We start from the raw sequence: 27,246 nt of genomic DNA, 5'->3' as shown, positions 1-27,246 counted from the left end.
AGCCACATATAGGTGAATATATACACACACATACACATTCGAACGATTTCAACAAGGGCAGTGCCAGCAAGCCTAGGGAACAGGGTGCACCGACAGGTACTGGAAACAATGCATACAACGTGGGGAGAGGTAAAGAAAATTTTGATGGACCGCGATATTTTTAAAGGTAATGGAACCGTTGAAGATATCACCTTGAATTCTGCAAGAAGGAGCAGAAGCCATACACAAATAACCCACACTTAGGAGAAAAGTTTACGACGACGTATCGGTCAAAGTCGGACCGAAAAGTCGTCATAAGCTCTTCTCTCCTATGTGAGGGTTATCTGTGCATTGTTCCGGTCATTGTATTGTGCCTTTTTTTATTCTCGAGAAGTACTTGTCTGATCGGTATTAATACTTGTACTGTTTCTGGTTTATGTGAATGAGATTATACTTGGAGCATACCTGGAGAGGGTTTCGGGGGTCAACGTCCCCGCGACCCGGTCTGTGACGAGGCCTCTTGGTGGCTCAGGGCCTGATCAACTAGGCTGCTAATCCCTCTAGGATTTTCCAAGTGTATATAATCATTTATCTTTCCCGCCTGCATTCTAGGGAGTACAGGTTGAGGAACTTCAAGCGGCCCCAGTAATTGAGGTGCTTTATCGCAGATATGCGCGCCGTGAAGGTTCTCTGTACATTTTCTAGGTCAGCAATTTCAGCTGCCTTGAAAGGTGCTGTTAGTGTGCAGAAATATTCCAGCCTAGATAGAACAAGAGACCTGAAGAGTGTCATCACTTTCTTGGCATCCCTAGTTTTGAAGGTTCTCATTATCCATCCTGTCATTTTTCTGGCAGATGCAATTGATACAGTATTGTGGGCTTTGAAGGTGAGATCCTCTGACATTATCAGTCCCAGGTCTTTTACATTAATTTTTCGTTCTATTGTGTGGTTGGAATTTGTGTTATACTCCGATATAGTTTTAATTTCCTCACGTTTTCCATATCAGAGTAATTGAAATTTCTCATCATTGAACTTCATATTGTTTTCTGCGGCCCATTTAAAGATTTGGTTAAAAAATTATACACATGTGCAACATCTGGGTATCTTCATTGTACAACTTGTCAGACACTGCAACATCATGGCATCTTGGTTCACAGGACATAGACATGTGTCTAATTTTTCAACTTGTTGGTATTGTATACCGTTCACGTACAAAGATTTGGTTGATGTCTGCCTGGAGTCATGCAGTGTCCTCAGTGGAAGACACTGTCATGCAAATTCGGGTGTCATCTGCAAAGGAAGACACGGTGCTGTGGCTTACATCCTTGTCTATGTCAGATATGAGGATGAGGAACAGGCTGGGAGCGAGTACTGTGCCTTGTGAAACAGAGCTTTTCACCGTAGCCGCCTCAGACTTTACTGTGTTGACTACTACTCTCTGTGTTCTATTTGTTAGGAAATTATAGATCCATCTACCGAATTTTCCTGTTATTCCTTTATCACGCATTTTGTGCGCTATTACGCCATGGTCACACTTGCCAAAGGCTTTTGCAAAGGTCTGTGTATATTACATCTGCATTCTGTTTGTCTTCTAGTGCATCCAGAACCTTGTCGTAGTGGTCCAGTAGTTGGGACAGGCAGGAGCGACCTGCTCTAAACCCATGTTGCCCTGGGTTGTGTAACTGATGGGTATCTAGATGGGTGATCTTGCTTCTTAGAACCCTTTCAAAGATTTTTATGATATGGAAGGTTAGCGCTATCGGTCTGTAGTTCTGTGCTATTGCTTTGCTGCCCCGTTTGTGGAGTGGGGCAATGTCTGTTGTTTTAAGGAGCTGTGGGACAACCCCAGTGTCCATGCTCCCTATCCATAGGATATTAAAAGCACATGATAGGGGCTTCTTGCAGTTCTTGATAAACACGGAGTTTCATGAGTCTGGGCCTGGGGCAGAGTGCATGGGCATGTCATTTATCGCCTTTTCGAAGTCATTTGGCGTCAGATTCCAGTGGGGATGGAATCAAATGTTAACCCTGTTTGCTGATGTAATGCTAATGATGTAAAGTGAAAGGACACAAGTGCAACTAATGTGACATTTATTGTGGCAACGTTTCGCTCTCCAGGAGCTTTATCAAGCCATTACAAACAATACATGGACACAGAGGGTATATAAAGGCTCAGAGTGAGGTGAATACTAGTGAGGTACCATTTCGATGTTCACTAGTGGTAGTAGTAGTAGTAGTAGTAGTAGTAGTAGTGGTAGTGACAAAAGTAATACAATATGGTAGAGCAATTAATTCGTACATGAGTAAAAGGATATAAAAGCTATTACTTGGGTAACATAAAAATAGGTTGGACAAATATAAACTGGAATGAGGCAGCTTGTTTCAGTGTTCACTCTCTGTGCTTTGTGTAGTATAACAGGAGAGACTATGTGATGGCAGGGTTTACTGTTTTCAGGAGGATTCTTGCTAAGACTTCGGAGATGGTGAAGCTGCCGTTGTATTCGCTGTTTCGAATACAATTAAGCAAAACAACGGCAGCTTCACCATCTCCGAAGTCTTAGCAAGAATCCTCCTGAAAACAGTAAACCCTGCCATCACATAGTCTCTCCTGTTATACTACACAAAGCACAGAGAGTGAACACTGAAACAAGCTGCCTCATTCCAGTTTATATTTGTCCAACCTATTTTTATGTTACCCAAGTAATAGCTTTTATATCCTTTTACTCATGTACGAATTAATTGCTCTACCATATTGTATTACTTTTGTCACTACCACTACTACTACTACTACTACTACTACTACTACCACTAGTGAACATCGAAATGGTACCTCACTAGTATTCACCTCACTCTGAGCCTTTATATACCCTCTGTGTCCATGTATTGTTTGTAATGGCTTGATAAAGCTCCTGGAGAGCGAAACGTTGCCACAATAAATGTCACATTAGTTGCACTTGTGTCCTTTTACTTTACATATTGTCGGTAATTCTACCAACTTTATTACAATGCTAATGATGAGAAAATCGGTGAGGACATTGAAAGGCTCTTAACAGATTTATACAAACTGCAAGACTGGTCATACGTTCTTGAATGATTTTTTTTTGTCATTATGGTGGCTACGGTGCACCCCCCTCCCCCATCCCCAGGTTGCGACCCACACCAGTCGACTAACGCCTAGGTACCTACTTACTTCCAGGTGAACAGGGACAGCAGGTGTAAGGAAACATGCCCAATGTTTCCACCCATGCCGGGGATCGAACCACGGACACTTAGTGTGTGATGTGTGTTAAACACTCGCACGCATGTCAGAGACAAAGGCAGCACTTAGACATTTATTAAGGAGACTTTTTCCCCGCCAGAGTCATCATTAAATTGATAAAGCCCTGACGAGCGAAACAACTTAATAGATGTCCTAAGATCGTATTTTTGTCTTACAAATGGACGCATAAAAATCAACAGTAGGAATACAAAAAGGACAGTACTGATAAAAAACGGTAGGCATATAAAAACAACAGGAGGAATACAAAGGCCAAACAGCGGAAAGAAACACAAGGAATACAAAAAAATGGTAGAATATATAGTCAGTGGTAAACGTATGAAAAACATCGGCAGAATACAAAAAAGGTAGAAATACAAAAACAGTAGGAATACAAAAGAAATGGAGTAAAAAATTAGGAATACAAACAGCAATAATTTGAATACAAAAAAAACAGTTGGAATATAAAAAAAAATAACGTTAGGATACCTAAAATAACGGCAGAAATACAAAAAAAAATGGAATACCAGGTTTTTTAGAAATACAAAAAAAAAAGTTGTAATACAAAGAACGCTAAATACAAAAAACTACGGTTTAATAAAAAAAAGACGATCGGAATACAACGATTGGGGAAAAAAATTGGAAGTAAAGAAAGTTCTACCATACAGGATCCAAAATACAGTCTGTGTCACGACACAACATTCAAGATTCTTTGAAAAACAAATAGAGAGAGTACCGGGGTGTGTGGGGGAGAGGGAGGTGTTGTGGGGGGGGTAGTTTAGGTAAGGTTTGTCAGGAAACGGGACAAGTGTTTCCTGAGGCGAGTCTTAGTCATATGATGATCTCACAGCTGGATTGTTGTTATTATAATAATCAACACTAAGCGCTAATCCCACCAGGGTCACACAGCGTTGCACCTCGCAGATGGAAGTTATGATCATCTGACTGGCTTACCAACCCACCTCTTTGAAAAATTAAGGTTATAATTTGTAAAATATTCTTTACACAGGAAAGGGTATTAAAAATTATTCAAGAAAACAATATTGTTTGAAGGTGTTCATTCTGGACCTCAGGAAGGGTAAGATAGCAGTTCCAGTGTCATCTTTCAAGAAACCTTCACCAGCATCAAGTAACAAACATCAGTAAAATATCCCAGCGGTGCGTTTTTTCACAATTCTTCAGTCCTAATTAGGACTGAAAATGCCATTCGTGGGGAAAGTGTCATAAATGTATGTTTTTTAACTGTACGTACGTGTCTTCTTCCACATCTTGTTATCACCACACCCTGTACAACCATATGTCGAAATCTTAACTTAAGTCCATTATTATAATCGATTATTATAATCAAGAGGTGAAAAGCTAAACCCGTAGGATTATACAGCGCCTGTGGATGGGATGTAAAAGGTATTCAGGTTTAATTCAGGGAACTGCAGCACAGATCAAATTCTCTAGATCAAGAGCCCCTCACCAGCATCAATGAACCTTCCTTGAGGGGCTTAGAGGTCGAAATATACCGCCTCTATTTCTGTTTTAATTTACGTTTCCAGGTGGCTGTCTCCATTTCCACTGACAAGTGTTCAGTTACTTCATAATGCTAACAACATCGCTCCTCTTACAATGTTTTAAGACATCGAGTGTTAATGTTAGAAAGAAACCTCCATCTTGCAGAGTTTTAAAAATTAAGGTTAACAGTTCTTGATGCAATGGTGGCTTGAAGACTTTCTGAGATGATGGTTTCTGAGAGTTCTCAAGGCGTATCACCTATTTTTCATCACCTGTTATAAATGTAAGCTGGCTGCTACATTGTCTTGGGAGTCAAAGTCAACAAATTCAGATTTAGAAAGGATTTAGAAAAGTACTAGCTTTGGTAATTGAGTTACTGTTTATTATTAGTAGTGGTAGTAGTAGTATACTGAAAAATGCTAAATATATGTGGGGGTCATTTAGCCTCAGAAGAGTTGTTGATGAGTAGAACACCTACCAAATAGCGTCGCGTCACTGAGTTAACACCTTAGACAACCTTGACAACAGATTAGATAAATACTTCATATGAGTGGAAACTGTTGAACGTTGAGCAGGACTAGCCATTACGCCTACTGCATTGCCTATATAAATGCCCTTATGCTACAAATATACAGTGTATGTACTTTATGCAGTCACCATGTAAAAGTACTACATGGTTCAGATTAGAATGGTTGCTGTTTAATAAGTTTATTATGCTCCCCATACCCATCCTGTAGGCGGTAATCAAAAGATTACAGAAACACATGACGTGTCCAGGAACTGGGCCGCAAAATTTTGATAATTGAACAAGTTACAGTGGTAACGAACTATTTACATGTTTATATCTGGTCACAATTTCAATGACTTATTTATGCAGACATGAATTAGGTTGCACACACACGCAAAAAAGTGTGTTTATGCATTATTTACAGTGGGCAAAGTCAGGGTATTTTTCCAAAATGGTTTGTAATATACCACTCTCAGACTTTAGAAGTGTGGTGTGTTTGCCACTCCTGTTGTCTCAGTTGCACCCGGCGTATCTTACCACTCACTGTCTTTGGTAGAGACTCCACAAACTCAATCTGTAGCCAGAATTTAATACAGTATTAAAAATAATGTTGCTAAAAATACTTATTAGTAATTTTATTTTACAGTTAAAAATACCCTAAACATTGGTGACGTTCTTTGAATGGTAATTTATTATGTTTGTACTCTTGTTTTGCCTTATAAGTTCTGACGGGATTCTTCGGAACAGGCTTTCAAGGGAGAATAAACGAAAGATAGATGCAATATCTGACTATTATTAAGTAATATGGGGAGAAAACCACTTAGACGAATTATCTTGCAAATTATTCTTTATAGAACAAAGGTATTATCCATAATAATCAAAAATTGACATACTGTAGTCGCAGAATAAACTTTTTTTTTTTTTGTCAGTTTCCATCGGGCCCAGCTGCCACTGAACTGTTTGCAATCCTAATGGCGCTAAAGCTAACTTATGACACTGAGCTTGACTCTATCATCATTACTGATTCTATGTCATCACTGAATGCTCTTAACTCATATAATGACTCCAACAACATGCTCATTGGAGAAGCCAGGCATAGATACTCAAAAATCAGGGACAAAGGAATTAATGTACAATTGCTTTGGATCCCATCACACATTGGATTACTCCTTCATGATAAAGTTGATATGTTAGCCAAGAAGAGTACCCAGAAGGAGAATGTAGAATATAACTTTGGTATATCTGTGTCTAGCATTAGGAATAATATTAGGAGAGAAGTAAATAATGAAAATTATTATAGGAATGCAGTTAGAAGCCTGAGTAGATCTATAACCCACTATGATAACATGAACATAGATAAGTATGTTTATGGAGCAACTTGCAATGTGAACAGACTGACTGATGTTGTAGTGGCCAGGCTTAGTCTTGAACACTATGTGCTTAATTGTCCACTTATTGAGGAATACAGAGATAGACAGTATAATAACCTATGTGACATGTGAAGATATCTTATTAATGAAAATAAGATACCAGATATACGAAGCAAATTTCCTAAATTTGCTTGTAACAGATAATTGAACTATAAACATGTAGATATAAATCCATATGTATTCATAAACCATACCCCCGGCCGGGTATGGATTTGCAATCGTGTCATTACGATTTCTTAAGTCATATGTATTCATGTTAACCTTTTGGGGCCTAGTTCCTAGGCCTTTTGAGTATCCATATGCTCTTGCTCTACCGTCCACAGGATGGATATGGAGTGTACAATAAACTAGCCACTTTGGTGGCAAAATCTAAATCTAAAATCCAGCTGCCGACGATCGGCAATGTGAAGGTGTTGACTCCTGTTTAGAAAGCATAAAAGGCACATTATGAGAGTCGCCTCTGTTAGAAAAAAGTCTAAAGGCAGTAACTCGTAGGCAGTCTTAGAATTTTTCCTGTTTATGCTGTGATATTGTTAATTCCCATGTATGTCTGTGGCCACATAATTATATATAATATTATTTATTACAAATTTGTTAACGTGGTTTAACAAGGATAAAAATGTTAAACTATTTTACAAATAAAATGGTCAAATCTACACCTATACATCTGAATTTAACTCTGTTTCGTTGCATTTTTGAAACCATTTCTGAGCGTTTTATCATACGCTCCGTTGTGGAACATATCCATAACATTCCAGGATGATGGGAATTTCGCTCTGTGCTGACGAAACGTTGTGAAAATAAAAGCTGCACCTCTTCATTTAATCTATATACATATTCCTGCGGAAAAGAATGTGGGAGTATATAGAGTAAGGGCGGACAAATTATAGCCCAGGGCCAGATTGTCGGTCCGCAATGAGTCTTAACAGGAATTCTTTAGTTTCTCGTAAAAAGAAAAAAGATATGATTGTAATTTATGAATGTGTGGTAAGGTGACTGGTCGGTCAAGTAGTGGGTGAGACTGCTGTAGCCTCACCCGGCCAGGAATAACTACTGATACTTCTCGGTCATATACACTGAGGTTCCCCACTTCACTGTACCGGTGAGAAAGTTAATTAAGATTTTGTTGGTATTTTTAACCCCGTAGGGTTAGCCACCCCGGATAATTGAAGAGAGTCAAGTGCGTCATCGAGGACTGTCTTATTTCCACTGGGATCTTTCAATCTTGTCTCCCAGGATGCAACCCAAATCAGTCGACTAACACCCTCGTGCCTACTTGCTTGTTAGGTGAACGGGGACAGCAGGTGTAAGGAAACAATTAGTGTTCCCACCCGGCCGGGGATTGAACCACGGACACTGAGGTGAGAGTGTTTCCTACCAGGCCACATTATAGTCATTATTATATTCATAGTTAAGTGATAATCTCATACAACATCTGGGAAACAGGAGGGTGTACGGGGGTACACAGACTTGAGCCCCCCCCCAAAAAAAAAAATAGCTGCAACTGCTTATTCTGAAGGTTATCAGCGTATGAACGGTAACTAGGTTGGTAGCGCACTCAACTCACACAATAAGGTCCGTGGTTCGATCCCCGGTACGGGTGGAAACATTGGGGAGTGTTTCCTTTATACACCTGCTGTCTCTGTTCACCTAGCAGTAAATAGGTACCTGGGTGTTAGCCGATTGGTGGAAGTCGCATCCTGGGTACAAAATTAACCTAATTACCCGAAATGCTCTGCGTAACCAAGGGCTTTCTGTATAATGTTACTGATGTCTGCTAGGTCTGTATACCTTGTACATGTAGAAATAAAGGTTGTTATTATTATTATTATACCTTTCTAGGGTACTTGTATGGCGCTGTGGTGGTCTTGACGTGGTTCTGAAGCTGCACTACCAGGGTCTGGGGATCACAGTCTTTATAATCATCAGCGAGGACAACAAAGGCCTTCACTACCTCACTCCTCAGAGGGTCAGGGGACGACACCACTGCTGACTCCGCCACAGCAGGATGCTCCAGCAACGCAGATTCTACCTCGAATGGTCCAATGCGATAGCTAGAAATAAATGTACTTTAAGAATGCCGTAGCATGAACAATTCACAAATAACTCACACTCAAAGAAGAAACCTAAGACGATGTACTACTACTTCTGATACTCTCTTGCTGTTACTACTACTACTTCCTTCTTCCTCCATCCCTCTTCCCGGCCTGTCTTCTGGGCTTTACTTTCTCATACATTTGTGACATGATAATGGTCCTGGGCAGGACAGAAACGTAGTGTAAAGTCTTCTCTCCAAGTGTGGGTTATTTGTGAATTAGATGTATATTGTGTGTGTGTACGTGTGAAGACAAGTATAAGGAAAGAAAAAAAATCCAATAATTGTTATGGTAATCATACCCATCATAAGAGATGACAGTAAAGCTAATATGTGTGTAAGAATGAAAGTTTGTAAAACCCTATAAGAAACGAGTGGAATATTAATTAACAAATACTTTTATATCTTATTACCAACGAGTGAAGGACTAATTCATATTCCTCACATCCCACTCAACTTAACTGGAGAGGATTTCGGGGGTCAACACCCCCGCCCTCATGGTGGATCAGGGTCTGATCAACCAGGCTGTTACTGCTGGCCGCACGCAAGCTGACGTACGAATCACAGCCCGGCTGGTCAGGTACTAACTTTAGGTGCCTGTCCAGTGCCTTCTTGAAGACAGCCAGGGGTCTATTGGTAATCCCCCTTATGTATGCTGGGAGGCAACTGAACAGTCTTGGGCCCCGGAAACTTATTGTATTGTCTCTCAGTGTACTCGTGGCGCCCCTGCTTTTCATCGGGGGAATGTTGCATCTCCTGCCGAGTCTTTTGCTTTCATATGGAGTGATTTTCGTGTGCAAGTTTGGTACCAATCCCTCCAGGACCTTCCAGGTGTATATTATCATGTATCTCCCTCGCCTGCGTTCGAGGGAATACAGATCAAGGACCTTCAACCGTTTCCAGTAGTTTAGGTGCCTTATCGCACTTATGTGTGCCATGAAAGTTCTTTGTACACTCTCCAAGTCTGCAATGTCGCCAGCCTTGAACGGGGCCGTTAGTGTACAACAGTATTCCAGCCTAGAGAGCACAAGCGATTTATAGAGAATCATCATGGGCTTGGCGTCCCTAGTTTTGAAGGTTCTCATTATCCATCCTATCATTTTCCTAGCGGATGAGGTAGATACATTGTTGTGGTCTTTGAAGGCGAGATTCTCTGACATTATCACTCCCAGGTCCGTCACATTACTTTTCCGCTCTATTGTATGGTTAGAATTTGTGGTATACCCTGACACATTTTTAATTTCTTCAAGTTTTCCAAATCTGAGTAGTTGAAATTTCTCCTTGTTGAACTGGAGTTTACCTGGAGAGAGTTTCGGGGGTCAACGCCCCCGCGGCCCGGTCTGTGACCAGGCCTCCTGGTGGATCAGCGCCTGATCAACCAGGCTGTTGCTGCTGGCTGCACGCAAACCAACGTACGAGCCACAGCCCGGCTGATCAGGAACTGACTTTAGGTGCTTGTCCAGTGCAAGCTTGAAGACTGCCAGGGGTCTGTTGGTAATCCCCCTTATGTGTGCTGGGAGGCAGTTGAACAGTCTCGGGCCCCTGACACTTATTGTATGGTCTCTTAACGTGCTAGTGACACCCCTGCTTTTCATTGGGGGGATGGTGCATCGTCTGCCAAGTCTTTTGCTTTCGTAGTGAGTGATTTTCGTGTGCAAGTTCGGTACTAGTCCTTCTAGGATTTTCCAGGTGTATATAATCATGTATCTCTCCCTCCTGCGTTCCAGGGAATACAGGTTTAGAAACCTCAAGCGCTCCCAGTAATTGAGGTGTTTTATCTCCGTTATGCGCGCCGTGAAAGTTCTCTGTACATTTTCTAGGTCGGCAATTTCACCTGCCTTGAGTGTCCCATTCGTAGATTTGGTTGATGTAAGTCACTGTATTTCTATAACGGCGCGAGGGTATTGAGCCCCTAAACCCTCTCCAGGTATACCCCAGGTATGAGATATAGTGGAACCCCGGTGTTGGAACGTACCGGACAGAATCCGAACAATTTTGTTCAGAAAAACTGACCCGGTCTTTGAACGTTTTTTTTTTCTGGAGTCCGAACGCGCTGGCTTGTTTAACATTCAGTTTGTATAAAAAAATACCGGAAAGCCGTTTCAAAAGTGCTTTGAAGTGACCTCTGATACTGACTTAACTAAGAGACTTTTGAAAGAGTCAGTTCAACATCCTCCAGTGTGTGAGGCTGATAATTAAAGCCTGGGAAATATTGTTTCGGACATCGAACTTTTCGCAGTTCAAACACCACTTAAGAACCAATTAAGTTAAAACACTGGAGTTCCACCATATTAAAAGGTTTGTTAACCTTCATGGTGTCGGTGTGTGCGCGTGTATGTGTGTGTTATGGTTACAGGGATCGATTTTCAGATCCTGGCCCCGCCTCTTAAAGATTCATTCCCTTTTAACAATCGTGGACCGTATCGTACCTGTTCTTAAAACTGAGTACGAAGCCTGTCTCCATCACTCTGAGACAAGAAATACTTATAAACATCCCTGTATCTCATGTGACTACCTTCCAACGGTGTCCCCGAGCTGGTTTCTCGCCTCTCAGACAGCCTGTCCCTGTCTACCTAATCAATTTCCCCTGAGTTATTTGTATGTTATGTCTGTTTCCTGGTTCTTTTGTCCTCCAATATCGTTAAATTCCATTCTGTTAGCCTCCCCTTATAGCTCATGCCCCTTAGCTCAGGAATTACCCTTGTTGTGTCAGCATAGTTGCTGATCCCGTATATGTATATGTTATTTGAGTATCATAGTCAGTACCACCCATATGTTTTACATACACGACCCCTGGCAAGGCCCAGTGACTAGTTTGTGTGACGTCACATGATGCCGCATGAGTGCGTGGGATGCGCTCCCTAGGCCTCAGTTCCCCGTAATCCAAGCCCGCCTCAGGATAGGCAGTTTGGGCTCTCCCTTCTCACACTCTGCAATATAGTGTTACCATCCAACAAGTGTATTTAACTCCAACCTTCATATCTCCACGAACCCTTACCACAAATGGTGGCAGCGGTGGGATGTTGGAATAAGAAACGGTCCTAAATATATATATGCATACTGTAGCATAATAAAACTAATGTGAATACTGCATTCAAAGCATATGCCAATTATTTTTTTCATTACAGAGCAGTAACTACTATGTCTTACCTTCCTCATGTTGCTGAAGCATCTGGGCAAATTCATCATTAATGTGGCTATTGGTTACTTTTCTTCTACTTGTCATATTTATAAGATTATGATATAATTTCTTGAAAACCTGAAATAGTAGTTGAATACCTCTGCACTTTCTTGCTATGCTTTTTCAGGTCTGTGTTCCATATTGGTGCTGCTTACTCCAAAGTGGGCCTAACGTATATTGTATAACGGATCCAGAATGACTTTTTGCTGAGATTTTTGATAGCTACTCTTAGATTTGCCAGACGAACATTGGCTGCTGAGGTTATTCAGCTTTTGTGAGCCTCGGCGATATACCCCTAGGTCTTTCTCTTTGAGCAAAGTCTGCAGCCTCTGTCTCCCTAGCCTATACCCTGTTTCCAATTTTCTTACTTCCCCAATCTTCTTGACCTTGCATTTACTGGGGTTGAATTCAAGCAACCACCTGTCTGACCGCTTGTAATCTGTACAGATCCCTTTGGAGCCTCTCCTTTTCTTCATCTGTTATTTTCCTCATTAGTTTTACATCATCCGATATGTATGCATCTGAATCAGTCCCACTTAGAATGTCATTCACATAAACCAGAAACAATACTGGTTCCAATACCGATCCATGCGGAACCCCGCTAGAAACTTCCCCAATTTGACATCTTTGTCCCGACAGTCACTTTTTCCCCCTTTCCCTAAGATACTATTTGATTCCCACCTGACTTCTCAAGTTATGGGCCCAGCCTCTTGTATGGTACAGTATTAAACGCCTTGCAGTCTAAAAAAAAAAAATGCAATCCACCCAACCCTCTCTCTCTCCTCACACATTTGTTAATTTGTCATAGAACAAGTATGTCACAGTAAATGTATGAAACCATGAACACTTGGAATCCCAAGTAAATAAGCGCAATTACTGTCACCCCAGTTATTACACACAATCCTTGCACTTGCTGATCCTGTTTATGGAGCAATAAATGTCAGGGCTCAAGATTCATGATCTGCCTCCCAGCATACATAAGGGGAATTACCAATAGAACCCTGGCTGTCCTCAAGAGGGAGCTGGACAGGCACCTCAAGTCAGTACCTGACCATCCAGGCAGTGGTTGGTACGTGGTTTGCTTACTGCCAGCAGTGACAGCCTGGTTGATCAGGCCCTAATCTACCGCGAGGCTTGGTCATGGACTGGGTCGCGGGGGCGTTGATCCCTGACACTCTCCAGGTATAAGATGATAATTGACTGTTGACGGTCTCATCCTGTAGGTGGGAGGCGGAAGTCCACTGGAAATATGCTATACGTACTAGTTGACTTTCATTATCCTAGGTTAAAGAAACCTATAATAAGAGTGTATTTATACCTGTATGAAGTACACAAAGCAGCAGGTGTGAAAGCATTACTGACCCAGCAGATAAAATAACGTCATCAGCTCGTCCAACAAACCAGAAGTAGTCGTCATCATCGTAGTAACCTCTGTCACCTGTAACGTAGTAGTCACCCACGAACGCCTGTGAAGTTTTTCTCTCATCAGACAAATACCCTGAAATTAATGAAATTTGTAGCCCTGTCTATTCTATATTAATACTGTATTAAGTAATATAAGAACTGAGACGTGTGTGGGATAATTTTGAAGTGTACGGCGGTTTCGGTGGGCATAGTAGAGCGGAATACTTTAGACTAGCCTTGAATAGTAGACTGTGTGACACTGTAACCACGTGTGCTAGTGCAGGATTGTGTAACACTGTAACCACGTGTCCTAGTGTAGGACTGTGTGACACTGTAACCACGTGTGCTAGTGTAGCATTGTGTAACACTGTAACCACGTGTCCTAGTGTAGGACTGTGTGACACTGTAACCACGTGTGCTAGTGTAGGACTGTGTGACACTGTAACCACGTGTGCTAGTGTTGGACTGTGTGACACTATAACCACGTGTGCTAGTGTAGGACTGTGTGACACTGTAACCACGTGTGCTAGAGTAGGACTGTGTGACACTATAACCACGTGTGCTAGTGTAGGACTGTGTGACACTATAACCACGTGTGCTAGTGTAGGACTGTGTGACACTGTAACCACGTGTGCTAGTGTAGGACTGTGTGACACTGTAACCACGTGTGCTAGTGTAGGACTGTGTGACACTATAACCACGTGTGCTAGTGTAGGACTGTGTGACACTGTAACCACGTGTGCTAGTGTAGGACTGTGTGACACTGTAACCACGTGTGCTAGTGTTGGACTGTGTGACACTATAACCACGTGTGCTAGTGTAGGACTGTGTGACACTGTAACCACGTGTGCTAGTGTAGGACTGTGTGACACTGTAACCACGTGTGCTAGTGTAGGACTGTGTGACACTGTAACCACGTGTGCTAGTGTAGGACTGTGTGACACTATAACCACGTGTGCTAGTGTAGGACTGTGTGACACTGTAACCACGTGTGCTAGTGTAGGACTGTGTGACACTGTAACCACGTGTGCTAGTGTTGGACTGTGTGACACTATAACCACGTGTGCTAGTGTAGGACTGTGTGACACTGTAACCACGTGTGCTAGTGTTGGACTGTGTGACACTGTAACCACGTGTGCTAGTGTTGGACTGTGTGACACTGTAACCACGTGTGCTAGTGTAGGACTGTGACATTGTAACCAAGTGTGCTAGTGTAGGACTGTGTGACACTGTAACCACGTGTGCTAGTGTAGGACTGTGTGACACTAACCACTGTGCAAGTGTAGGACTGTGTGACATTGTAACCACGTGTCCTAGTGTAGGACTGTGTGACACTGTAACCACGTGTGCTAGTGTTGGACTGTGTGACACTATAACCACGTGTGCTAGTGTAGGACTGTGTGACACTGTAACCACGTGTCCTAGTGTAGGACTGTGTGACACTGTAACCACGTGTCCTAGTGTAGGACTGTGTGACACTGTAACCATGTGTCCTAATGTAGGACTGTGTGACACTGTAACCACGTGTCCTAGTGTAGGGCTGTGTGACTGTAACCACGTGTCCTAGTGTAGGACTGTGTGACACTGTAGCCACGTGTCCTAGTGTAGGACTGTGTGACACTGTAACCATGTGTGCTAGTGTAGGACTGTGTTACACTGTAACCACGTGTGCTAGTGTAGGACTGTGTGACACTGTAACCACGTGTGCTAGTGTAGGACTGTGTGACACTGTAACCACGTGTGCTAGTGTAGGACTGTGTGACACTGTAACCACGTGTGCTAGTGTAGGACTGTGTGACACTGTAACCACGTGTGCTAGTGTAGGACTGTGTGACACTGTAACCACATGTGCTAGTGTTGGACTGTGTGACTGTAACCACGTGTGCTAGTGTAGGACTGTGTGACACTGTAACCACGTGTGCTAGTGTAGGACTGTGTGACACTGTAACCACGTGTCCTAGTGTAGGACTGTGTGACACTGTAACCATGTGTGCTAGTGTAGGACTGTGTGACACTGTAACCACGTGTGCTAGTGTTGGACTGTGTGACACTGTAACCACGTGTCCTAGTGTAGGACTGTGTGACACTGTAACCACGTGTGCTAGTGTAGGACTGTGTGACACTGTAACCACGTGTGCTAGTTTTGGACTGTGTGACACTGTAACCACGTGTGCTAGTGTAGGACTGTGCGACACTGTAACCACGTGTCCTAGTGTAGGACTGTGTGACACTGTAACCACGTGTGCTAGTGTAGGACTGTGTAACACTGTAACCACGCGTGCTAGTGTAGGACTGTGTGACACTGTAACCACGTGTGCTAGTGTTGGACTGTGTGACACTGTAACCACGTGTGCTAGTGTAGGACTGTGTGACACTGTAACCACGTGTGCTAGTGTTGGACTGTGTGACACTATAACCACGTGTGCTGGTGTTGGGCTGTGTGACACTCTAACCAAGTGTGCTAGCGTTGGGCTGTGTAACACTGTAACCACGTGTGCTAGTGTAGGACTGTGTGACACTGTAATCACGTGTGCTAGTGTTGGACTGTGACACTGTAACCACTTGTGCTAGTGTAGGACTGTGACACTGTAACCAAGTGTGCTAGTGTAGGACTGTGTGACACTGTAACCACGTGTGGTAGTGTTGGACTGTGTGACACTGTAACCACGTGTGCTAGTGTAGGACTGTGACACTGTAACCAAGTGTGCTAGTGTAGGACTGTGTGACACTGTAACCACGTGTGGTAGTGTTGGACTGTGTGACACTGTAATCACGTGTGCTAGTGTTGGACTGTGACACTGTAACCACGTGTGCTAGTGTTGGACTGTGACACTGTAACCACGTGTGCTAGTGTTGGACTGTGACACTGTAACCACGTGTGCTAGTGTTGGACTGTGACACTGTAACCACGTGTGCTAGTGTTGGACTGTGACACTGTAACCACGTGTGCTAGTGTTGGACTGTGACACTGTAACCACGTGTGCTAGTGTTGGACTGTGACACTGTAACCACGTGTGCTAGTGTTGGACTGTGTGACACTGTAACCACGTGTGCTAGTGTTGGACTGTGACACTGTAACCACGTGTGCTAGTGTTGGACTGTGACACTGTAACCAAGTGTGCTAGTGTAGGACTGTGTGACACTGTAACCACGTGTGGTAGTGTTGGACTGTGTGACACTGTAATCACGTGTGCTAGTGTTGGACTGTGACACTGTAACCACGTGTGCTAGTGTTGGACTGTGACACTGTAACCACGTGTGCTAGTGTTGGACTGTGACACTGTAACCACGTGTGCTAGTGTTGGACTGTGACACTGTAACCACGTGTGCTAGTGTTGGACTGTGACACTGTAACCACGTGTGCTAGTGTTGGACTGTGACACTGTAACCACGTGTGCTAGTGTTGGACTGTGACACTGTAACCACGTGTGCTAGTGTTGGACTGTGACACTGTAACCACGTGTGCTAGTGTTGGACTGTGTGACACTGTAACCACGTGTGCTAGTGTTGGACTGTGACACTGTAACCACGTGTGCTAGTGTTGGACTGTGACACTGTAACCACTTGTGCTAGTGTTGGACTGTGACACTGTAACCACTTGTGCTAATGTTGGACTGTGACACTGTAACCACGTGTGCTAGTGTTGGACTGTGACACTGTAACCACTTGTGCTAGTGTTGGACTGTGACACTGTAACCACTTGTGCTAATGTTGGACTGTGACACTGTAACCACTTGTGCTAGTGTTGGACTGTGACACTGTAACCACTTGTGCTAGTGTTGGACTGTGACACTGTAACCACTTGTGCTAGTGTTGGACTGTGACACTGTAACCACTTGTGCTAGTGTTGGACTGTGACACTGTAACCACTTGTGCTAGTGTTGGACTGTGACACTGTAACCACTTGTGCTAGTGTTGGACTGTGACACTGTAACCACTTGTGCTAATGTTGGACTGTGACACTGTAACCACGTGTGCTAGTGTTGGACTGTGACACTGTAACCACTTGTGCTAATGTAAAGTAAAAGGACACAAGTGCAACTAATGTGACATTTATTGTGGCAACGTTTCGCTCTCCAGGAGCTTTATCAAGCCATTACAAACAATACATGGACACAGAGGGTATATAAAGGCTCAGAGTGAGGTGAATACTAGTGAGGTACCATTTCGATGTTCACTAGTGGTAGTAGTAGTAGTAGTAGTAGTAGTGGTAGTGACAAAAGTAATACAATATGGTAGAGCAATTAATTCGTACATGAGTAAAAGGATATAAAAGCTATTACTTGGGTAACATAAAAATAAGTTGGACAAATATAAATTGGAATGAGGCAGCTTGTTTCAGTGTTCACTCTCTGTGCTTTGTGTAGTATAACAGGAGAGACTATGTGATGGCAGGGTTTACTGTTTTCAGGAGGATTCTTGCTAAGACTTCGGAGATGGTGAAGCTGCCGTTGTTTTGTTTAATTGTATTCGAAACAGCGATCAGTGCTGATTCAAGGCACTTGCGTGTGCGGAAATTATTTTCTTTTATCACTAATTGGGCGTCTCTGAATTTCATAAGATGATTGGTGGAATTTCGGTGTTGTACACAGGCGTTGTTTAAGTTGTCGTTCCTACATGCGTATATGTGTTCATTGAGGCGGGTGTCGAGGTTTCTTGCTGTTTCACCTACGTAGATCTTGTCACAGCCTCCACAGGGTATAGTGTAAACTCCTGCATTGACTGGTTCGTGGTGCTTGGTTTTTGTCCTGGTTAGATCCTTTATTGAAGTGGTAGAAGCGATGGCGACTCTGGTGTTAGCTTGTGAAAGTACTTTTGAGACGTTTAGTGCAACCTGGCTGTTGGGAAGAATTATAACTTTGTTGGGAGCGGTGTTGATGCGTGGAGAATTGATGATCTGAAGAGCTCTTTTCTTGCAGTCTTTGATGAAAAAAGAAGGAAATTGTAACTCAGTGAATGTTTGGTGAATGTAAGTACATTCCTCGTCAAGAAACTCAGGACTACAAATTCGGTATGCTCTTAGGAAAAACCCGATGATGATGCCTCTTTTGGTCTTGGTATCTTGACTGGAATAGAAGTGTGTGAGATCATTTTTATTGGTGGGTTTCCGATAAACAGCCAGGTTGCACTAAACGTCTCAAAAGTACTTTCACAAGCTAACACCAGAGTCGCCATCGCTTCTACCACTTCAATAAAGGATCTGACCAGGACAAAAACCAAGCACCACGAACCAGTCAATGCAGGAGTTTACACTATACCCTGTGGAGGCTGTGACAAGATCTACGTAGGTGAAACAGCAAGAAACCTTGACATCCGCCTCAATGAACACATATACGCATGTAGGAACGACAACTTAAACAACGCCTGTGTACAACACCGAAATTCCACCAATCATCTTATGAAATTCAGAGACGCCCAATTAGTGATAAAAGAAAATAATTTCCGCACACGCAAGTGCCTTGAATCAGCACTGATCGCTGTTTCGAATACAATTAAACAAAACAACGGCAGCTTCACCATCTCCGAAGTCTTAGCAAGAATCCTCCTGAAAACAGTAAACCCTGCCATCACATAGTCTCTCCTGTTATACTACACAAAGCACAGAGAGTGAACACTGAAACAAGCTGCCTCATTCCAATTTATATTTGTCCAACTTATTTTTATGTTACCCAAGTAATAGCTTTTATATCCTTTTACTCATGTACGAATTAATTGCTCTACCATATTGTATTACTTTTGTCACTACCACTACTACTACTACTACTACTACTACCACTAGTGAACATCGAAATGGTACCTCACTAGTATTCACCTCACTCTGAGCCTTTATATACCCTCTGTGTCCATGTATTGTTTGTAATGGCTTGATAAAGCTCCTGGAGAGCGAAACGTTGCCACAATAAATGTCACATTAGTTGCACTTGTGTCCTTTTACTTTACATATTGTCGGTAATTCTACCAACTTTATTACAACTTGTGCTAATGTTGGACTGTGACACTGTAACCACTTGTGCTAATGTTGGACTGTGGCACTGTAACCACGTGTGCTAGTGTTGGACTGTGACACTGTAACCACTTGTGCTAATGTTGGACTGTGACACTGTAACCACGTGTGCTAGTGTTGGACTGTGACACTGTAACCACTTGTGCTAATGTTGGACTGTGACACTGTAACCACTTGTGCTAATGTTGGACTGTGACACTGTAACCACGTGTGCTAGTGTTGGACTGTGACACTGTAACCACTTGTGCTAATGTTGGACTGTGACACTGTAACCACGTGTGCTAGTGTTGGACTGTGACACTGTAACCACGTGTGCTAGTGTTGGACTGTGACACTGTAACCACGTGTGCTAGTGTTGGACTGTGTGACACTGTAACCACGTGTGCTAGTGTTGGACTGTGTGACACTGTAACCACGTGTGCTAGTGTTGGACTGTGTGACACTGTAACCACGTGTGCTAGTGTTGGACTGTGTGACACTGTAACCACGTGTGCTAGTGTTGGACTGTGTGACACTGTAACCACGTGTGCTAGTGTTGGACTGTGTGACACTGTAACCACCTGTGCTAGTGTAGGACTGTGTGACACTGTAACCACCTGTGCTAGTGTTGGACTGTGTGACACTGTAACCACCTGTGCTAGTGTTGGACTGTGTGACACTGTAACCACCTGTGCTAGTGTTGGACTGTGTGACACTGTAACCACGTGTGCTAGTGTTGGACTGTGTGACACTGTAACCACGTGTGCTAGTGTAGGACTGTGTGACACTGTAACCACCTGTGCTAGTGTAGGACTGTGTGACACTGTAACCACGTGTGCTAGTGTTGGACTGTGTGACACTGTAACCACCTGTGCTAGTGTAGGACTGTGTGACACTGTAACCACCTGTGCTAGTGTAGGACTGTGTGACACTGTAACCACCTGTGCTAGTGTAGGACTGTGTGACACTGTAACCACCTGTGCTAGTGTTGGACTGTGTGACACTGTAACCACCTGTGCTAGTGTTGGACTGTGTGACACTGTAACCACGTGTGCTAGTGTTGGACTGTGTGACACTGTAACCACGTGTGCTAGTGTAGGACTGTGTGACACTGTAACCACCTGTGCTAGTGTAGGACTGTGTGACACTGTAACCACCTGTGCTAGTGTTGGACTGTGTGACACTGTAACCACGTGTGCTAGTGTAGGACTGTGTGACACTGTAACCACGTGTGCTAGTGTAGGACTGTGTGACACTGTAACCACGTGTGCTAGTGTTGGACTGTGTGACACTGTAACCACGTGTGCTAGTGTAGGACTGTGTGACACTGTAACCACGTGTGCTAGTGTTGGACTGTGTGACACTGTAACCACGTGTGCTAGTGTTGGACTGTGTGACACTGTAACCACGTGTGCTAGTGTAGGACTGTGTGACACTGTAACCACGTGTGCTAGTGTTGGACTGTGTGACACTGTGACCACGTGTGCTAGTGTTGGACTGTGTGACACTGTAACCACGTGTGCTAGTGTTGGACTGTGTGACACTGTAACCACGTGTGCTAGTGTTGGACTGTGTGACACTGTAACCACGTGTGCTAGTGTTGGACTGTGTGACACTAAGGAAGCAAGAGAGAATAAAGAACAGGTCAGAAACTTTCAAATAGTGTGGAAGTATAATTTTATATGAAGAGGTGTTGGATACGGAGTGCTGTGAAAATGTCCAGAACAGAGAAACATAAATTTGCTAGCTTCTCAATAATTTGAAATATATGTGGACAATACATGAAGAAACACGGGAGTGCTAACCTTTAAAGAGTCCCACGGGGTGACCTTCCTTAAGAGAGACCGCGAGGTAACCCTCCTGGTGTGGTCGCAGCTCCTGCTGCTTGTCATCAATCACCTCAGGGTGACAACGTACAGTTTCATTAGTTAGCAATATTTTTTTTTTTATTTTATCAGTTCATTCGTATCTAGTAAATTGCTCCCCTAATTGTAGTGATTAATCAATCAGATTGATTTACTTTGTTATAGAGTATATTTTACAGGTAAAGCCTTTGCTTCAGCCTACTTACAAATTTAGATTACCACCCATGGCTGTCTCCATCACATCTCTTTACATGTACAACAAACACTATATAATTAAATCCATAAGTAATCAAGTGTTTAAACTCGAAACTAAAAGAACCGAAGCAGGATCAAACATGGACAAGTGTCTTTAAACGCTAAACCCCTAAGTGTCATACAGTGCCTGGGGAATGACATGTAATCTGATCTGAGTCCTATAAAAAATGGAGTCGCTCCAAGTCATCGGATCAAGAACTTTTCATTACCATCAAGGCCCCTTGAAGGATTCACAATAATTGGCACGCACTGCTTCCTTATCCAGCGTCACACACATTCTTCAGTTCCATTATGCCACACCTCTTCGTAAATTCAATAATAATAATAATAACAACAGCAATATTTTCATTATTGTTAAGTAGTAGTTGTATATCGTACTTTTATTGTATAGCCAGGTGCAGCTTTTCCCATGGATCCTGGTCGAAGTTGCATTCCTTTTGATATACAAGTCAAAAGTGTTGTTTCAGTCTGCCCATATCCCTCATATATTGGAAGACCTTGAAAGACGAGAAATTATAAATGTATAGATACATGTATATAAATATTTCTACTGGTAAGTTCTCAAGTTTTCCTACTTGTATGAACATACACCTGCAAGTGTACCACACCGGCAGTCTCCCACCAAGGTAGGGTGGTCCGCAAAAAAAAAAAAAAAATTACCATCATTCATGCCATAGCAGCTTTGCCAAGTGTAAAAAAATAATCAAAGTTTAAATGACCCTCCGAACTGCAATATTCCCACTCCTGCAGAGTGCTGGCACTATACTTACCACCTCCAAGACTGAGTCCGAGTAAGAGATTCTCCAGAGTCATTTTATTATGAAGCAGCAAGATATACCTATTGTTCTCTTCAGTTTACAAATCTGAATTATGAGAATCTTACTGATCAAATGCTTTAAGGTAGTTTATATATAATACAGCCCAAGTTTTTAAACCAGGTTTGTACATGTATACCCCTCAAGGTCCTCCCGTAAAGGGGGTCATACAACACCTGGAAGGTTTTGTATGGAAGAAAAGGGTAGACCGCTTTCAATGGATGCCAAGTCTTTCACCTGGCTTGAAGGGGTGGCTTGACGTAACATTTACACACCTGTATATTGTGTCCACAGCTGCATAGCTTGAGGGTTGAGTGGTTCACCAGCACTCACACAGTGTCTCAAGGCAGGAAAAGTGTGTCGAGACAAGTCATACTGCAGCAGTGCCCTGTACACTGTGGGTGGTGCACACAGTACTGTCACTGGGTGCTCACTCAGGGTCCTCAATACTTCGGCACCATCAAATCGAGGCATCTGCAATTATTTTAACTATATTATATCTGTGAGGAAGTGCTACATTGGTGTTATACGACGTTTGGAGAACGGGTTGCAATTTGTTTTAACCACTTGATCAAGAATGACTGCCAATAAAAGAATATAATGCATACTTCTCAGTACCTGATGAACAAATGCCGTGGCTCCGGTCATAAGAGGGACGTAGAGGCTGCTCCATGCAGTTTTAGCCCAGCCTGTGTCGGAAATATTCCACAACATGTCCTCTTCTGTGAGGTCAAGCCAATATCTATAAAAGATTATTATTTGTTTTAAACCTTTACGTGCCCGGTACTGTATAATCCTCTGGGTTTAGCGCTTCCCCCTTGATTATAATAATAATAATAATACGTGCCCGGTATATATGTTGCAGAACCCAGTATACGTTATATAGCCCAGTATGCATGTCTAGCCCGGTATACCTGTATAACCCGACCTGCTAGTATAGTACACTACATGCTTACCTTGTGAGCGATAGTGGAAAAAGAAGGGATAACATACATCATAACGGGTCTTTGTCAGACTCCATTGCGTATAGTTACATCATTAGGATATTACGGCCATTTCATATATTACAATCTAATTATATAGCTACTCATCGAGCCAATGTAATACATACTATCAATCGTCTACAATTTTCTCCTCACTATTTAACCTTGATACAGGATCAACATTCTTGTTATTGTTCAAATATTTTGAGAATCTCAATCTCTAGCTATAAATAAGGTTATGATGGGATTATAACCTAGTAAAGTCAGTCTTATTTCCGTTGGGGTCCTTTAATCTTTTCCCCCAGAATGCGACCCACAACAGTCGACTTACACAATTGTAAGGAAACATACTCAACGTTTCATTTGTCTGGTCCCTCAGTGTGTGAGCTGAGGATGCTATGCACTATTGTTATACAGTATTTCCCTATTATCTAGTGTCTGGTGCACAAAGGCAGCAGGTGTCGGGAGACCAGAATAGACATGAAAGGTTTTACCAGAGCTGTTACCTGGCAGTTACGATGTGACCAATACCATAATTGGCCTGAGTGTGAGGCACCATCTTTGGCTTGCCTGTAGTGCCAGACGTGAAGAAGAGCTGCGCTATTGTATCCCCTTTAGTCAACACACAAGGCTTCACTGCTTTCCCATTACTAAGCTTCAGTACATCTTGGTATGATATCCAACCTTCTCTGCAACGACAAACAATGTTTAAAGATTCAACAACCGACTCAACAAGAAATGCTAACGCCATATGCTTTTTTTAAGTTTAATAGATTAAAAAAGAGTTGTCATATTAGGTGTGGAAAATTACATTTATCTGAATGTAACTCATTATGTACATAACAGTAAATGATAACAAAGATAATTATTATTTATCAGAGTTACATAGACAAGTAGGAATTTGGGACACCTAGGTAGCAAAAATGTCCCCCTTCGATACCTACCACTGTCATATCCACAAGTTGCTCTGGACCTATTATCAAATGAAAAATACATCACCAGGAATACTGGTAAATATATAAATTTGTGGACTGTATATTAAAAATAATAAATGGTTATATATATACACAATTACATAACAGAAGGAAAATATATCTTAATATCACTCACCAATTTGACTGGATATTAAGTTGTATCATACTCAGAAAAACCTCACTAACTAAAATTATGAAAACACTGGCCAGAATTATACACAAATCTAGAGAGCTTATCTGAGGTTCCTGGAGCTGTCTTGTCCAGTCGTCTGATATCTCAAGTTATGAAGGAATGCATATCCACCAATTTCGCCTCCTATTTGAGAGGTGTCAACACAATTTTAACCTCTAGAGCACGAAAAATTCTTCCCATTACACCAACGTTTGTACAAAATTAAAAAACCAAGATGGCCAGTCTCGTCTGCGCAGACGCAGGCTTTCCGTTTTCTATGACAAATATTAATAAATACAGTATGGCCATCTATTTACATATTACTGAATTTCTGGAAAATATATACAGTATTTTCCACATTAGGATTCGTAGTATCAAGGGATGAATTACGTTCTATTATGTTCTTTTGCGGATTTTTCAGCAAAATTTAGGCTCTCTCTGAGCCCTGCGGGTGTACAACTTCACAGTATAATATTAGTATTATTATATTCATGGAGAAACGTAGGGGTCATATAGCGCCTAGGTCATGAGAGGCAATAGGTTAGATTTAAAAAGGGTATGTTAGCTCCAATTTTATGAATCAAGAGCCCTTCATCAACATTAAGACACTAAGTTAACAATGAGTTTTGCACCAAACCTAGCACGGAATCCTAACCTTGCTAAGATTTACGTAAAAATAAACTAGTGTAATTTAGCTAACTTATCAGAGGATTTGCATAACATTAATTAAATGTTCTCATCAATGAAGGTGACAAATCTTTGATTCACTTCTCTGAAGGTAGCTAATCGTCAAGTTACTCTCAAGACTGCTGCTGTGTATCACATGATCTTAGTGATACTCACCCAACATGTTGGTTGTTGTCTGTAACGACTATTCTGCGAGGTAGAGACTGGGTGAGAGTATGAAGGGCAGCAGCCATGGCGGCATCACACACCAAACAGTCTGCCTTACTCTCAACAAGGCGGTGTCTTATATCCCCTGGCGTTAATAATGTCGTTCCGGCTGAGAAAATCGTTCCTAAAAAAAAAAAAAAAAAAAAAAAAAAAAGAAAAAGAAAAAAAAAAAAAAAAGGTAGTAATTTTAACCATTTTTTTTAAGGGGTGGACCGATAAGCCAGCGGAAAGCCTCGGTCAGATAACCCAAAGCTCCAGCTGTGGGTGATCATACAACTAAGACCCGTGTCAGGAAACTCTTGTACTATTTCCTGACAACCCTAACCTAACCTAATCGTTCCTGAAAATTACTCATCTTATTACATTGGTCTGCATGATTTTTTTATTGACTATGGTATCTTTTTCGGTATATATACGGAAAATAGTGATTCACTGTATTTTTTATCTCTGTCACATCAAGCTGTTAAGGTATACGGAAACGTTACTTTTCTCTTTTCGTATAACATAAATGGAGAAAATGGTATATTACTTATTTAAGTCAATATAAGGTAAGCATTTAATGTTAAATCTAATATATTTTTCTTTATTTTCATATTATTAATATGTCTAGAGGCTGCATAAATTCACCAGATATTATTTTGCTGTCTGCAGGCAATTCACCCCTTCAGATTCCCGGAGCAACATTACTCCTTTATTGAAGCGCTGCTACTTTGCTTGTTTTGGCTGCAAACTTGGAGACCAGGACAAACCATTTGCACCACACAAAGCTTGCAAGAGTTGCATCAGTAAGCTCCAAATGTGGTCAGTTGGAAAACTTTAATGTATGCCCTTTGGATTACCAATGGTATGGCAGGAGCAGATGAACCACCATGATGACTGCTACTTTTGTATGACTAAAGTAGCTAGATTCAACAAGAAGACTGAAGATCGCATAATATACCCAAATATTCCTTCAGCAATAAGACCTGTTCCCCACACTGAAGATATTCCTGTACCTGTGCCACCTGAGACATGGCAAATTTCAACAGTCTGATACCAGCGATTCTAAGGCGATGGAAGTAGACTATGAACCACCAACAAATGACAATCTCAAACCCTTCAGCCAAGTTGAGTTCAATGACTTGGTGAAAGACCTTACCTTCCAAAAGAAAGGGCACAGTTACTTACTCTAGACTGAAGGAACACAGGCTTCTAGCTCCTGGAACAACATTCACTTGGTACCGTCATTGTGAAACGGAATTCACTCAGTTCTTTGACAAAGAGGAATCTTTAGTTTTCTGTTCAAATATTTCTGACTTTATTGAACACATGGGGATATCATACAGAGCAGATGAATGGAGACTCTTCATTGATTCTCCTAAAAGTTTAAAGGCTGTACTTCTCTACAACGGCAACACAGCTGCATCTGTGCCAATTGGCCAGCGTCCAAATGTCAGAAACTTGCGCAGATATGAAGAAATATCTGCAATCAAGTACCAGAATCATAATTTTCTCATTTGTAGTGATTTAAAAGCTATTGCTCTCCTACGAGGTCTTCAAGGCGGATACACCATGTATCCCTGTTTTCTGTGTCTTTGGGACAGTAGGGCAGACAGCCAGGCACTATGAACAAGAAGGCTGGCCACCAAGAACCAGCTTATTAACCGGAAATCGCAATGTGAAAACTGTGCCACTAGTTGGCCCCAAGAAAATTCTGCTTCCACCACTCCACATCATATTAGGGCTTATGAAAAACTTTATGAAGGCCTTGAACAAGAATGGAACTACTTTCAGGTACCTGGAGTCAAAGTTTCCTCGTATAAGTGAAGGCAAGCTAAAGGCAGGAATCTTTGTTGGACATCAGATTCGGGAATTGATGAAGAACAAACATTTTGATAAACCATTAGCAGGTGTCGATGTGTCTGCCTGGTTTTCATTCAGGCAGATTGCCCATAATTTCCTGGGAAACA

At 42.1% G+C, this 27,246-nt stretch overlaps 1 protein-coding gene across 2 annotated transcripts in view; it reads right to left on the bottom strand.

The window, feature by feature from the left end:
- Positions 1-5,515: 5,515 nt before the first annotated feature.
- LOC128688859 (acyl-coenzyme A synthetase ACSM3, mitochondrial) overlaps positions 5,516-27,246 on the bottom strand; it is a 44,292-nt gene continuing 22,561 nt past the window's right edge. The window contains exons 5-13 of one of the 2 annotated variants that reach the window (XM_053776867.2): positions 25,247-25,421; positions 23,764-23,946; positions 22,893-23,016; positions 22,550-22,748; positions 21,838-21,956; positions 21,145-21,238; positions 13,315-13,450; positions 8,511-8,730; positions 5,516-5,820 (exon numbers count right to left, since the gene is read on the bottom strand). In XM_053776867.2, coding sequence (XP_053632842.2) covers positions 5,719-5,820; positions 8,511-8,730; positions 13,315-13,450; positions 21,145-21,238; positions 21,838-21,956; positions 22,550-22,748; positions 22,893-23,016; positions 23,764-23,946; positions 25,247-25,421 — 1,352 coding nt within the window. In that variant the 3' untranslated portion in view covers positions 5,516-5,718. The remainder of the gene's footprint in view (positions 5,821-8,510; positions 8,731-13,314; positions 13,451-21,144; positions 21,239-21,837; positions 21,957-22,549; positions 22,749-22,892; positions 23,017-23,763; positions 23,947-25,246; positions 25,422-27,246) is intronic. The other variant, XM_070085382.1, reaches the window with a different exon arrangement.

Source organism: Cherax quadricarinatus, chromosome 16 (genome assembly GCF_038502225.1).
Source record: "Cherax quadricarinatus isolate ZL_2023a chromosome 16, ASM3850222v1, whole genome shotgun sequence".
Taxonomy (NCBI): domain Eukaryota; kingdom Metazoa; phylum Arthropoda; class Malacostraca; order Decapoda; family Parastacidae; genus Cherax; species Cherax quadricarinatus.
This window is presented reverse-complemented; position numbering and strand designations above follow the sequence as displayed.